The 15128-nt window shown below is 41.8% G+C and overlaps 1 protein-coding gene across 1 annotated transcript; it reads right to left on the reverse strand.

The window, feature by feature from the left end:
- Positions 1–978: 978 nt before the first annotated feature.
- Positions 979–11275, reverse strand: HSP90B1 (heat shock protein 90 beta family member 1). The gene is made up of 18 exons (XM_074825917.1): positions 11074–11275; positions 10432–10531; positions 9671–9812; positions 9475–9591; positions 8767–9098; positions 7850–7961; positions 7077–7193; positions 6370–6486; positions 5519–5656; positions 5342–5419; positions 5184–5249; positions 4655–4924; positions 4171–4416; positions 3756–3892; positions 3306–3384; positions 3053–3208; positions 2415–2513; positions 979–1243 (listed from the first exon to the last, which is right to left on the reverse strand). Exons 1-18 carry the CDS (start codon positions 11120–11122, stop codon positions 1214–1216), a joined length of 2385 nt encoding a protein of 794 aa, XP_074682018.1. The 5' UTR covers positions 11123–11275; the 3' UTR covers positions 979–1213.
- Between the last annotated feature and the right edge of the window lie 3853 nt (positions 11276–15128).

Genomic DNA, 15128 nt, shown 5'->3' on the forward strand with positions numbered 1-15128 from the left:
TAGAAAGTTTATTTTGCTTCAGATTGCAGAACCTCAAACTTCACAGAAGCTCTGTTCACAAAACAGAAGAGTGGTTCTTAAGTAGGAATAGTACTTCTATACAGTGATGCTATGTATTCACAGAGGAAGGCAACCCCCCCACCTTCCATGTAAACACTTTCTACCAACCCCATGAAGATGTTTCAGAGTAACAGGTACTAGTGAGAGAGACAAAAAAAAAAAAAAAAGTGTACTTCATCCAAACACCACATAAAGCTAACATAATGAACAGAAGAGAAAGTGGCACCTCCAGTTCAAGCTCTCTACAATTACAATTTGGCATCAACAGTTAACTTAGCTAAGAGCAAGTATCTACAGTGCTCTGCCACACTAAAAAACATAGAACAAGAGTGAAAAAGTTTAGGAACAGCTTTAAGGAATAAGAGGCAAGTGCTTCTGCCTTTACAAAAAAGCCCAACTGTAGAAAAGCAGGACCTGTGAAAGGCAGGGTTACCAAATACCATGGAGGATGGCATGAGCTCAGAAACAATAAGCCACTTCAGGTTGGTGTTGTTCACAGATTTAGTCAAAGGTGATTTTTGTGAAATGTAAAAGCTACCACTGCCTATTGTGGACAGTGGAGTCAAGTTCCATACAGTGCAGTGCAAGCTGGCTGGTCTTCAGTTCTCATGCCATTTTTAAATGCCCTATCTCATCTTTCTTAAGATGTCAGTAGACACAACTTCTTGAATACTTATTTCAACTACTAAGTTCAGCACAGCTCTCAGATACCACATCTATTTTGGCTAAACAGCACAGCAGGTTTAACACAAAACCCAACCCTAGGCATATGTTACACAGTTAAGTGTTGCTGTGCCAGTGTGAAAAGGCACAAGTACTGCAAACTGCCTGTTGTACAAAGGACCTGAACACTCAAGACAATCCCTTCATTTCTTTGTACTAGCCCACAAGATGAGCTTACTGTATATAAATTTAGAATTATTGGTGTTTGGGAACATTTTATTTTGTACATGACAAGATTTTACACCAAGTCAGTTAAATAATACAAATTTACATTCATGAGGAATGTTTTTAGAAAAGTGAACTTAAAAAAAATCCTCCTTCACCCTTAAACCCCATACCATCCCTCAGCATTTTACAGTGGAAAAAACCAAAACAATCTATTTCACATTCCCTCCTAAGCCCCCAATGCAGGACGGTAGTTGAGTGCAGCTTACAGTTCATCTTTCACATCTGTGGATTCCTGTGGAGACAAAGAGACAATCAGAATGTTGCTTTTTGGAAGTGGAAAAGGTTACAAGAGCTGTCCCAGAAGAACTGAACTCAAGTACTGCTGACGCTTTCCAAAGCTCTAAGTAATACAACTTTTTAAGGAGTTGTGAAAGTCAAACTTCCGTTCAAACGATGGCACATGAAGCCTTTGATATTAAGAGTAAAAAAAGTAACTGTTTTCAGTCTGCTCAGACATCAGCAGCAGATCTAGTGTACCATTTTATCTTTAATGCTTCCTAAGCTAACTTTCAGGCATAGTATTAGTGCTGTTAATAGCCCTATTTACTTGCCAAGCTAGGGAGCACATCTGCTTTCCAGTCAGTAGTCAGAAACCTTAACCTGCAAGTGTGCTAATCCAACAAGTAGAACATAACTTTGCTTTGTTATAATGTATTACTGTCACTGCAGGTTATACTGCTATGGAAACACAATAGCAATGGCATCAAAATTATGTTGCTATAGTACAGTAAGCATTGTTTCTCAAATTTATTCTTAGGTAATCTGACATTTAACAGTAGACAAGTACATCTCTTAAACATTGTATTTGTGCCAGTTACAATCTTGCAGGACTCTTCCAAAAGCAACCTGAGAAAGCAGGTCCACTTGGGACCTCGTAATAACTTCAAAAGTTATCAATAAACTGTGGTATTGGAAGAGTTCAGTGTATCTATAAAGACATCATGAAAACTGCAGACACTAGCTAAAGCGAAGGCTGACTTCAGACAACAGTTAACTGTTTAGAGGTAGTGTTGTTTGTAGTGCTGTTCCAAGTCTGTACTGTTGTATGCATCTGAAACGATACTCTTGCCAATTTGTCAATGTGTCCATAAGCTATGGAAATACAGGTAACATTGAGTTCACTGTAGAGGATTTGCTGCCACCTTCTTGCCATAGGGCACTCTGTTACAATCTCTGAAAATTTAGCTCCAGCCTTGAACATATCTAGTGTTTTCTTCTTACAATATAGTTTGATAAGGAGTGTCATCTGCGCTGCATTTTTTTCCCCTCCAAGGAAAGCTTGGTAAACCTCACACTAAAAACTAGTGTCATGAAAGGCAAAGTGATCAAGTTTGTTGCCAGGAAGCACCACAGACAAAACTGCACATAAATATTGGCAAGAAGAATCAAACTTAAGACCTTACCTTCTGTGTTTCACTGTCTTCAGCATCAGCATCCACCTCCTCTTCATCTTGCTCTGCCTCCTCAGCTGCATCTTCAGGCTCTTCAGGTTCCTCCTCCACCTGTAGGAAGGTCACAAGCAATTTGCTTTATTTGCTTAGGATGTTTACTAGTTGCAGACTACCTAAATACAGGTTATGGAAGTATTCACTATTGGTTCCTAACATTTGCCCCAGGCTACTGAAGGAGAAAGCAAATTCTGTTTAGCATTGACACACTAATCATCTCTCCTCCAGCAAGATACCCATAAGTTCTTGCACAGAATTATAAAACCCCTATTATTTATACCAACTTATGAATTTCTCCATTAATGTGATGGGCACATGTGTTTTTGGCCCCTAATTTACTCCCATAGACACACCACTTAAGGACAATTCTTGAGAAGCACAATGAAAGAGCAGAATCTCAAGCAAAAGGAAAGAAGAGCAGAAGAGAGGACATGAGCATGAAGTACACCCAGGTACTTGAACTGGGCTCCTGTTGGCCCACCCAAATGCAGGAAGCTGGATACACTTCATTTTATGCAAGTCTGTCAAGTATCTGCTTTTTAAGATGTGGCAGCAGAAGTCAATTATCAGCCCCAAGTTGAAGACAAACTAACCTGTGCATCCAGGTCAATGTTCAAACTTAAACGAAGCATCCTTTCTATTCTGTCTCCATATTCCTTAGTGTCTGGTAACATATATCCTGATCTTAAAGTTGCAGTTTCAAACAGTACCACTGCAAGATCTGAAACTGTTTTGTCATCTTCATTTTCCTAATGTGGAAGAGCATGAAAAAAAACACCAATCAGAACTGTTAACTAGGTTGTATGCAGCCAAGTAGTCAGGATTTCACTACTGTTATTTCTTTACCTTGACTCGCCTCAGCATGTCCTTGATCAGTGGATGCCTGGGGTTAATTTCAAATGTCTTCTTTTGACTAGCATAGTAACTGAAAAGAAAAGAAGTTACATCACTAAGTTTTGAAGTACAGGACACAGCTGCATCTTTAAACCCAGGAATATTGATTATAGCCACAGGAACAAGTGTATTCCTCCCCCTGCCCCACTTTAATACTAGCTTAACCCTAAAAAGCATTCAAGTTACCAAGACAATTCATCTTCTCTTGTCACTAAATGACAGCAAACAGTTTTGCTCACCAGGCAGTTTTACACACTGGGCTTTGAAACAACAATGTAAGACTATCATGAGACTGCAAGCTGGTTATAAGTGACCTTAAAAATATGAAGGATCATCTGAACGAGAGGGAAGAGAGGCCATCAACTACATTTCATGTCTGCTTCTACATAACTGAAAACTTACTTTGTAGATATATCCTTCCCAGTTTGGTAAGCTTGAGCCTTCATGATTCTTTCCATGTTACCAGACCAACCATACTGACTAGCCACAAGAGCACATGGAGACTGGGTTAAACGTTGGGATAGCACAGCTTTCTCAATCTGTGGGAAAAAAAGCACCTTCATGTTAGTTCACAGAGCTAATAGCTTACAAAGGGAATAAAGTAAGTAACTGAAATTTTCTGTCACTTCAGTACTTTCTCAAGGCTCCAAGATGATATTCTAACTCATTATCTTCCTGAAATAAAGGTATTAAACAACATATTTATCCACAGAAAGACAGAAGCTACTCAAGTTTATGCTCAAATAATCTGCAAGGTGTGTTGTAGCAAGTACAACAGCATTTACAAATATACATTACATATAGCATAACATTGTACCTTGTCTTTCAGAGCCTTGTCTTTCATCCAGTTTAAGAGTGGTTCAAATTCCTTTTCCAAGGCTTCCCGACTCTCCTTGGACTTTTCACTTTCTTCAAACTTAACTCCTTCTTTTGCTACATTCTGAAACCTCTTGCCATCAAACTCTGGCAAAGCCTGAATACAGTATTCATCTACAGGTTCAGTCAGATAGATCACTTCATAGCCCTTTTTCAGAAGACGCTCAACAAATGGTGAGGACTCAGCCTAAGATGACAAAACAGATCAGATGTCAATTTAATCACATTGGTACCAGCAGCTACTGAAACTCGCACAACTATTCAAAACAAATGTTGGTACAAGAAAAACGGAACTGCAGTAGCAATGTAAGCATGGAGCCTCCATGTTTACAGCAAATAAACAGTTCACAATGTTTATGGCACCATTTTAACTAGGAGGCATAGTATTTTTTTCCCCTTCCCCTCTTTCTTCCACACTCACATACCTCCTTTCTGCTGGCACCTGCCATGAAATAAATTTTATCTTGCTTCTCTTTCATTCTTTCCACATATTGGTCAAGGCTTGTCAGGTTACTTTCATGATGGGAAGACTGGAAGCGAAGAAGTTTAGCCAGTCGTGTACGGTTGGAGTGATCCTCAATAACTCCAAGCTTTACATTAGTACCAAACTCTTTCCAGAATGTGTCATTGTATTTTTCTTCTGCAATTTTCTTGATCATATCAAGAGTTTTGCGAACAAGTTTCTTTCTAATCACCTAAAAAAAGCAGCAATACCAAGTTACAAGAACAAGCACTTGAAAGAACCCTCAATTCAACCCCACTGCGAAGGACGGATTCAAGACACTTAAGTGTCCCTGATTTAAAGTGAACAGTAGTAGTCTGAAAACAGCAGTGTGGGGGTTTCCTATAATTTCACAGTCCTTATATAAAATAAAATTAATCAGGCCATTATTCTTCTAAATCTTGCTACTACTATGTGTTTACAATGAAGGAACTTAAGATCAATTAGCTTACCTTTAACAATTTATGCTGCTGAAGTGTTTCACGAGACACATTCAAAGGAAGATCATCAGAATCCACCTAATTGAGGAAGAAACTTCTTAAGTATAGCTAACAGTACTTGAAGATTAAAAAAAAATAAATAAAATGCAAGTAAGACTTCTAATACTTACAACACCCTTAACAAAGTTCAGGTATTTGGGCATCATGTCATGGAAGTCATCAGTGATGAACACTCTTCGAACATACAGCTGGATTACAAGAGAAAACAGCAACCAGGTTATGTTTGTGGTGTTTTTTTGTCTTTTTTTATTGACATGAAACCATACCCACACACTTGCTTGTCCTACCTTAATGAAATCACTTTTTTTGGATCCATATTCATCAAACAGGCCACGTGGAGCAGAATTAGGAACAAACAAGATAGATTTGAAAGTTACTTCCCCTTCAGCAGTGAAGTGGATGTAAGCCATTGGATCATCGTGTTCCTGTGAAGAGAGAATTCTTTTAATTGACATGGGGAAATTATCAGCATGTTAATACATTTCCAGTAATAACAAATAAGTGCAATTATTTTACAATTAAACTAACCATCTTTTGTTAGAATCTATTATGGAGACAAAAGCTCCATGTTCAGCTGAATTACTCATGTAGAAGTAACCTTCCTTGAGACCTACCAGTCTGGAATTATGGGTTTTTTTAAATTATTTTTGCTATTTTTACAAGCCAACTACCAAAATGTTACCAACAGCATCATAACCAATACAGTGTCATGAGAGCACAGTAAGAGGCTCCCAAGTAACACATTACACTGTATTTACACATAAAGACAGTGTTGTTTCTAGGAAGCCGTATCTTCCTCTTTCTTCCACCATGTACAACACAAGCACCACCAGACTAAATGAAAGTTTCCCTGTCAACATTTAAATGCACCAGTAAGCTCCACATGAACTGGAATATATTACTTCTCAAACCTAGGCCATTCAACACTTGTGTGGCCGTACCTTCTCTCTGGAAAAAAGATTAACTCCTGAGATGCTATACCTCCTCCTAGGCTTTCTGCAACTCAGTCTATCTACTGACAGCAATTAATTTTTATTTCAGAAATAGCCCATACTATAAGCGCTTAGTTTTGTTTCCATAGCAAGGGATACTATAGCAAATCTCTTCCTTTGGAACAATCTTGAGGCTCAGAGCTTACCTTGGAAAAAGTTTTGTAAAAAGCTTTGTATTCATCTTCTTCAACTTCTTTTGATGGTCTCTGCCAGATTGGTTTTATGTCATTCATGAGCTCCCAATCCCAGACAGTCTTTTCAACCTAAATATATAAACACCACAGTATAATAAAGACTCCTTCTTTACTTCAGGTTGAGTCAGTTAAAGACACTCCATTGAGGCTAAGTCATAAAATAGCATGTCGAAAAATACATGCTCTTTCTAATTTATAAAATACATTATGCAATGGCCTAGATATTCTCGTTCAAGTACACACATTAGTGGAACGCATGGGAACAAAAGTCTACACTACAGTGTGTCCTATGTACACTTAACACATTCACTGAGTATCACTATTTCTCTTCTAGGGCCATTCTGAAAAAAGCTTTCCAGCAGAGTATACTCAATTTAAAATAGTCAGTGTCAGATTACTGAAGTCCATTACCATTTCAAACAGGTCATTCAAGTATTTATAATTAGTTCTGGGACCACTGCCTCACAAGGCTGCTGTCAGTCATGTCCATGATTTCAACCGAGTCTGTTTTGTTTACAATCTTATTTCCTGACAAGATGTCTAACTGCTGTTTAAAAGCACACACACACACTACTCAAGTGCATCTCTGGAAGACTACTTATGAAAATTGCTGAACCATTTGACATGAGTTACAAAACCCCAAGTCTCACAAAGCTTACCTTCTTCGTTTTTGGTTTCTTCTCATCCTCCTCCTCTTCAACTGCAGCTTCATCATCATCTGTTTCTTCTTTCTCCTTTGCTTCCTCCTCTTCAATGGGTTCTTCAACAGTCTCTGTCTAAAGAGACAATTAAAAGTGAGGACTTGGACTGCTTGGCTTCACAACACATATGTGAGAGAATACTAGAAAACCGCTTAATCTCTCAGAGCACTAGTTTAACTTGTGCTATTTGCCTATTGCAAGCATTTCTCTATAGGTAACTGTTTTTTTAGTTGCACTTTTCATGAATACATGTTTTCCTTCAATACACCAGAAGATTACTGTACTCAAATTTAAGTTTTCTGTAGCTTTACACAACGCTAATCAGAGACCTGGGTAATTTTAAGTTAGTGCCACACCAAGAAAGTATCAGAAGTTAAAATGCTGCCCTATTTTCAGAACACTAACCATGGCCCTGCTTGAAAGCTTATCAGAGCCTCCACCTACCAAAGGCAGTGGAAGAAAGATCTTTCTTAGTAAATAGCACAGTCCTCCTCCTTTGGTAACGTTGAATCAGAATAAAACCAAGTTCCTTGAAAGTATGTGATTTTAGCTACACACTAACTTTTGGAGAACAAGTAACTAGTAAAATACTAGCTGGAAGAGTCAGGAACTGAAGAATTTTAGAAATTAGACAAGTTCTTTAATATATCCTCATCCTTCCTGAAAGATCTGGCCAGACAGTTCTCAGAACCAAAGCTCATGCTGTGCAATGCTCAGCTGAACATCCTTACCTTGCTGCTCCACACATATATGGGAAAGTTTATGAACTGTGAGTATTTCTTCACCAGATTTTTAACGGTATCCAGCTCAAGATAATCAGATGCTTCCTCCTTCAAGACAAGGCTAAAGAAAATAAAAAACCTTTGGTCAAGGTTCTGGACAAGTATTTTAAAACAGTTTTGCATGAGGAGATGCATTTTCCTACTGTTGCAGCTATAGCAAATTTACACAAGTGAGCTTTTAGCAGTTCAGCTCCAAGTATCAAAAATACAATCCCTACTAAACTGCTCCAATGAGAAGAGGCAATTGTTTTCAACAATTGAGGCAGAACACAACATTCAGAAGTCTAAATGAAAACCTTTAATCATATTGATACTTACCAGGACCTTGATGCACTCTCAATGGCTTTACTTGGAACTAGAGCATCGAGGTGAACTTTTTCATACCAAGTGCCTTCTTCAGGAAGAAGTCCTCTAAACCCAGACCAGATAAATGTATCTGCTCATGTAAGCAGTGAAAATGGGACTGTCAAACTACCTCTAGTCTCACTGGTATATAAACAGCAGCCAGTTTCCAAGAGGAAGCTCTACAGCCCCTGCATAGGTTTAAATGGGCCACAGTTGTGTTGAGGAACTGAGTGAGTCTGCAGGCAGCTGAACTGTCTGGAATTACTTGCTGACAGTTAGTTGTCAAGATGCTCATGGTTTTCTTCGTTCATCTAATGGAATGTGAAGCAAACTATGTTCACTGCATCCAAAATAAGTGTGGAAAGATAGTAGTTTATATGTTTCTATTAAACTGAAAAAAGCTGTATTACAGGAATCAAACAATGTATGAATCACAATGCTAAAGTCATCCACATATTCCAATCAGCAAAGCGTACCTATACAGGTTTTTCCTTTTAAATCCAAAGAAACTTAATACTTACGTTATGGTTGTGCCACGTCCTAAAGTGTTTCCTCTTGGGTCATTAATTACTGAGAATTCATTTGAATCCGACTCCCAGATGTGTTGAGTATCATTGTTGTGTTTTGATGTGACAATAACTCTGTCAGCTACTAAGAAAGCAGAATAAAAGCCAACACCAAACTGGCCAATTAACTCAGATGTTGACTGGCTATCATCCTGCATTTCAGTCATCTTGTTTAAGAATTCACTTGTACCAGACTTTGCAATAGTACCCAGGTTTTTAACTAACTCCTCCTTCGTCATGCCAATGCCTGTATCTGTAACATGGAGCATGTTCTTCTCTTTATCACACTGAAAAAAAAAAAAGATGCAATTTGACTTCACTTTGAATCTTAATACATAATACACTGCCACAGAAGAGTGGTAAGTAGAGTAGCAGCTACTCAAATTCAAACGTGCCTGGCTACAATAGATCAAATTTGCAGTAACTACAGAAATAAGACTTACCTTTGAAGTATTTCAATACTTCAGCTATACTTTGTAGAATCAGAAATATGTTTTCACCATTAAAAGAAGAGTAGTTTTAATAAATTGAAGGGTCCTGATGTGGTTCTAGCTTGTATTTGCATCAGTATTAAGCCAAAAATTTAGATTTAATGATGTACTATGTTTTTACATTTCTCCCACCACTCCTCCGTAAGAGATGATTGCACCTAATGCTTCTTACCTTGATTTTGACTGTAAGTTCCTCATTACCAGCAAGAGCATTTTCATCAGTTAAGGATATTAACCGTATCTTATCTAAAGCATCCGAAGCATTTGAAATAAGTTCCCTCAGGAAAATCTGAAACAGAAACCAGTAGTCAGGAATTCCAGAACACACACAAACAGTTCTAACACGTTCTACTGATAAAGGCACTAACCTCTTTATTTTTGTATAAAGAATTGATAATAAGTTTCATCATTCTGTTCACTTCTGCTTGAAATGCAAACTTCTCAGATTTTTCTCTGATTTCTTTGATCTGGGATGCATTTAGGCCATCTAGTTGGATAGCTTCTTCCTCTCTGTTAGGACAAGGAAAACCTGTCAAGTAGTCTTGTGCACAAACAGTATCACTAATTTTATCATCTAGCAACAGCAATAATAGTCTAGTTTGAACAATAATCACTGGCACGGTCCAAAAGTTACATGATCAAATGAGGTAAGTGCAACAGCATCTATCCTCAACTGCATTACCTTAACCTAAAACCTGAGTGAAAAAGCCATGCTTGCAAGACTTTTTTCCTAAAAAAGAAACTCAGGGAAGAATATAGGTATGTTTAAGCCACTGTAATTCTCAGCATGTGGTGTATACCTCACTCATCAACAGGCACTAAACCGACAATTTACCACACGCAAGAGTTAGCCCCTATTAATGTATGAGATTTTATGTAACTGTTGATATTAGACAAAACCAAGTCAAATATTTTTGAATCCAAGTTCTCAAGCTCATTTCTGTTTAGAAAAAACCAGTCTTTTCCAGAAATATTTCTCCCAGCTGACTAGATCTCTCCTTTGAATGGCGTTTCCCCCCCCGCCATTTGCTGAGACTTTAGGCATTACTGATGCTCGAACTGACCCTTCAAAAGCAAGAGAAAGCCTTAGTGTTTCCAAAATACCTTACCCAGAACCCCAGGTACTAACCTCTGAACAACTTCATCATCTGTTCGAGACCCTTCTCTGCTTTTACCCAAGTCATCTTCCACGGTCCCATCTACATCCACCTCATCAGCTCTAACCGACACTGGGAAAACAAGGAATCCAACGATCTGAGACCGATCCCCACTACAAACTGCCGAACTTCTCCGCTTACTCCTCTCCCCGGTTTGAGGTTCAGTTCTGTTCCCCCCCCCACCCCATCCCCGAGGAAAGCTCAGCCCAACCGGAGACGGCAGAGATGGGGGAAGGGGACGGACCCCCCCCCCCCCCCCCCCCCGCCCATGACGGCGCATGAGCCGCGTTAGACGTACGGTCCCCGTTCCCCTCCCCCCGCCCCGCTCCCGGGAGAGCGGCGCCGGCAGCAGCTCGGGCACAGCAAGGCCGGAGCCCGGGCACCGCTTTCTCCCTCCGCTCGGTACACCCTCACGGAGAAAAGCGGCGACGGGGCAGAATGAGTGGTCCCCCCACACCCCAGACACCGAAGGCTCCACCCCACTTCTCGTCGGCATCTTTCCCCCTTACTCTAACGAAAATGGGGGGAAGGGGAGCTGCTGGCCGAGACACCGGCCCCCAACACCCGCCCCCCCTCCACCCGCCAGAAGGTTCTAGAAGCCCGCGGGCACTTACCGGCCAGGAGCAGTGTGCACGCCAGAGCGAGCCCCCACACCGACTTCATGGCGAGGTGGGCTACGGTCGCAGAAGAGAACGGCCCCAGGCGTCCCTGCCCCGCGCTCCCGAGCCGGCCACAGCCCCCTCCCCGCGCCACCGTCGAGCCCGCTGGCGCGGCCGCGGCCCTCCCCCTCCGCCTTATCAACGCGGGGCGCTAGGGGGTGGGTGGAGCCGCTCCGCGGCTGGCCAATTGGCGCGTACCACGCCAAACACGCAGCCAATGGGGAGCCCGCGAGGGAGGGGCCTGCAGCTGCCGCCGCCAATCGTGGCTTTCCATGTGCGGTTTCCTGCGGACGGAGCGTGGCCGGCGCCGATTGGCCGGGCCGAGGGGCGCTGGGCCAATCGCTCCGCGGAGGGGTTACACCTGCACGGCCCCTCGGGGTAATGAGTTACCCGTTAACGTGTAACGCCGAGGCCACGTGGGCCGCAGTCGCGGCGGCCGCGTCCGGGAGCGGTAAGGACGATCTGCACATGGGAGGCCGGCTCCGACCGCTTCCGGGGGCACCCAGGATGTTTACCGGGGAGGCGGTTGCTATAGCAACCGCTTCCGGTCGTCGCGGCCCGCCGCACCCCCGGGTGCCAAAGAGGAGCGGAGAGTTATGGGTAGGGCGAGCACAAACAGTGCGGCCGAGCGGCGGGAGCAGCACCAGGCTCGGGGGGCGCTGGCGGGTCCGCCCCCTCCGCCCCGGCGGCTGGGGCTCCCTCCACCGCCTCCCCCGGCGCGCAGCGGGCGCCAGGCCGGCGGTAGGCGCATGCGCCGCCGCGCCGCGTTGCATGCTGGGAGCTGCAGTCCGGCCCGGCGGGGCACGCGGCGCCCCCTGCCGCCGCGGTGCGGGCGCCATGACAGGGACCTCCCCCTCCGCCAGGTGTTCAGGGCCCGAGGTGGCTCATTCGTTGTTCTTGTTGCCCATCGCTTGGCTCTCTCTTCCCACTATGTCTAGTGCCTCACACGGCCGTGAGAGAGGCCGGCTGGCTTCAGCCGAGCCTCCCCGCGGCCTCATCTGTGGGGCCTGTCAGTGGTGATGGAAGAAAGAGCAAGCTGTGTGCTTAGCAGGTCTCTATGTCTTCCAGCTATCCAGGCCTCATCAGGGCGATCATCCTCCAGTGAGCTTATTAGCGCCCCCTTGGGGCTCTTGTTTATCCTCAGCGGTCCTTCCTACCCCCTGTGGAGTGGGGGCTCCAGCAGCTGCCTCCATGCGCCTGCTGGTGTGAGGGCACCAGGGAATGCGCTCGCAAACTGCTCCTCCAGTGCCCCTGTCAGGGAAGGTCAGTGTGGAAAGGAACTAGTGTTTGTGGAACAGTAAAAGGTAGGGCCCGATGCTCAGGAGATGGGAAGTTCCCATCCTGATGTCACTTTCAGGGATTGCAGTTTGTAAAATGAAACATGCTGTGTGCAAATTCAGCAGTGCATCACTGTCCTGAAAGTCCTGAAAGCTGACAAGTGATTAAATATAATACACTTATTTTATATGTTAATAAGCCACTTAAAATATCTTACAGCTCCCCTCGCTTTCCTGAAAAAGTCTGCCCTGGCTTTCATGTGCCAGTCACCTGTTTTGTCTTACAGTGTTCAACATTAGATTGGGAAGAAAAATACCTGGCAAGCAATGATTTAATGAACTCTGTTCTTGGAGAGGAATGTATGTGAAAGCTATTGATCTGAGATGTTCAGTACGAAAAAAAAGAAAACCCCTCACTGTGTTTATGACTTCACAAACACTGAAGTTAGCCTATCAGTAGCTAAAAGTGTTGGCAAAAATAGGCTTGTCATCTTCAGTTATACAATGGGCCAGATAAATTTTTTTTCTTTTGGCCTCAAAACCCAGTGTTGTACCTGTCCTACTGATAATTAAAGTTTATAGAATTGGGAAGAAGCCTCTGTATTACAGTAGATAATGGTTATCTTTGGGATCTTCTTAATGAAGCCAAGATTTGATTGTGACTTATTTAAAAATAATCATGAAGCTTTTTTGTATGATTTGCAGTTTCAATAGCTGTTCTTCAGAAGTTGCTGCTTCACTGATCACAAAAATAAGAGAAATAAGAAGGACAGTTACTCTTCCAAAACATATGTGACAATGACCGTAAAAAATAAGTTATGAGAGATCAGTGTCAGGGTTGTAACTAAAAAAATGTGTGAGGTATTTGTGGAGACCTGTTTGAACTTGGAGAATCATTTTCCAAAGTCTTACTTAATTGAAAATTGAAAATACATTTTAGTTATTCAGGCGTCTAAGCAGAGAAAATTTGTTTGCTTCTAAAACTCACAAGCGGTTTCAGGATTTGATTTCCTAATTATGTCTGTATGATTCCCAGAGTGAGATATGTTGCTCTATGACTGTGAACAGGTATTTGAGGGACATTGATTCACTGAGCAAATTTGTCTCCATCTTGTAGAATTCTTTCATTAACAGGTTTTTATGGCAGTTCTGGTTTAGCAGTCATTTTGCTGACAGTGGGAAAATATAATGTTTCGTGACAATCTTTTTTTCTTCAGTAACTGGAATAGTAGGAATGCAAACCAATTCTGTTATCAGCGATGCTAAACCAACAGAGAGTTTAGACTGTTTGGTGGGATCCAAATTTTACTGGTTACTTTGCTCTTATGATTATACAAAGTAGAATGTTGCTTTTGAAGGAGATATGAAACCTGATAAACCTGTGTTTTGTGCTTTGAATTTAGAGGTCAGACTAGTAAGAAGTGTAATGTTGTTAGCAGCACTGCTTGCTTTATGTAGATTGTACTGTTTGCTCTCATGAAAGCCCAGATGGATTACTCAGGACAAAATTGATAGGCAAGAATGAGGCAGCTGAGCACTTATGCTCTCACAAAGAAAGTCTGATCTGTTTACGAGGAGGTTGGCAATTGAAGAAAATATCTTCTTTGAATATTAAACTTCTAAAAATACTTCCTTTTATCTATGTTAAAACTATGAACATATTGTCAAATACCACTGTCAATGTTTTAAGCAAATCTAAGCAGAATTTCCACTAAAAATGTATTAATTTCAGCTTCATTTCTGCTTAAAAAAACTTAAGGGAGTTTTTAAGATCTTAGTTGCACTATGACTGCCATTCAAAAGAAGTCTGAGTATCACCTTCAGGATTTAATACCAAAGGAAAGGTGTAACCATTACAAGGTAATAGTTCTTCAGCAATTTAGCTACATTAAAGGGTTCTGTGAAGCAATTAGATACACTTTGAGGATTGTACGCATAATGATTGAAATTGCGTATTTAAGTGCTGTATTTGCTCTGTTACCTAAAAATTCAGCGGCATGTGGTGATAAGAGAAACAGAATACAGGTAGCGTGTTCCATGCAAACAGCAGAGCAAGCCCCTCTCCAGTCCTCTGAACGCAACTTTATCAGCTCATCCATGTGTCGGCGGGGGAGTCAACCCACTGAAGCATGCCGCATGATTCCAACTGTAAGTTGTAACTAGCAAGAAGTATTACCTCGCCAGAAATAGCTGTAGAGATAAACTGTGAGGAGTTCATATGACTCGACTGTGGGTATTTGACTTAACCAGCTAAATTAGCCAGCTAATTTGCCTAGACTCCATCTGTAATAGAGAGACAGTCCTCCTTTCACTCTTTCCTGAGCTGATTTAACTCTCTAGCCCAGCAATACATTCTGTAGTTAAATCAGCTTATATCAGGTCCAGGATGCACCAGACTAGAGCATGGTAAAGAGCAGGAGTTTATGGCTTGGAGAAGGTGATATCCTGGTTTTAATGGTGGTGGACTGAGCCTGGGATGTAAATTGCACAGGACAAAGACCTTGTACTTAGGTGCAAATGAAAGGAAGCCATAAAACTAAACAATGAGTTTGCATTGTCAGAATATTACCTCTTTTAATACATAGTCATTGAAATCTGTAACTGATGCAAGTTTCATTTTTGTTCATGGATAATAAAAATGCTGTAATCTGTGTCACTGCTAATTAGCCATTTACTGTCATCCTGGTTTTGATAAAGAAGTGTAAGTGGTTTTATTTGAGAATAATTAATGCA

The sequence above is a fragment of the Strix aluco genome, chromosome 5 (assembly GCF_031877795.1).
Source record: "Strix aluco isolate bStrAlu1 chromosome 5, bStrAlu1.hap1, whole genome shotgun sequence".
Taxonomy (NCBI): Eukaryota; Metazoa; Chordata; class Aves; order Strigiformes; family Strigidae; genus Strix; species Strix aluco.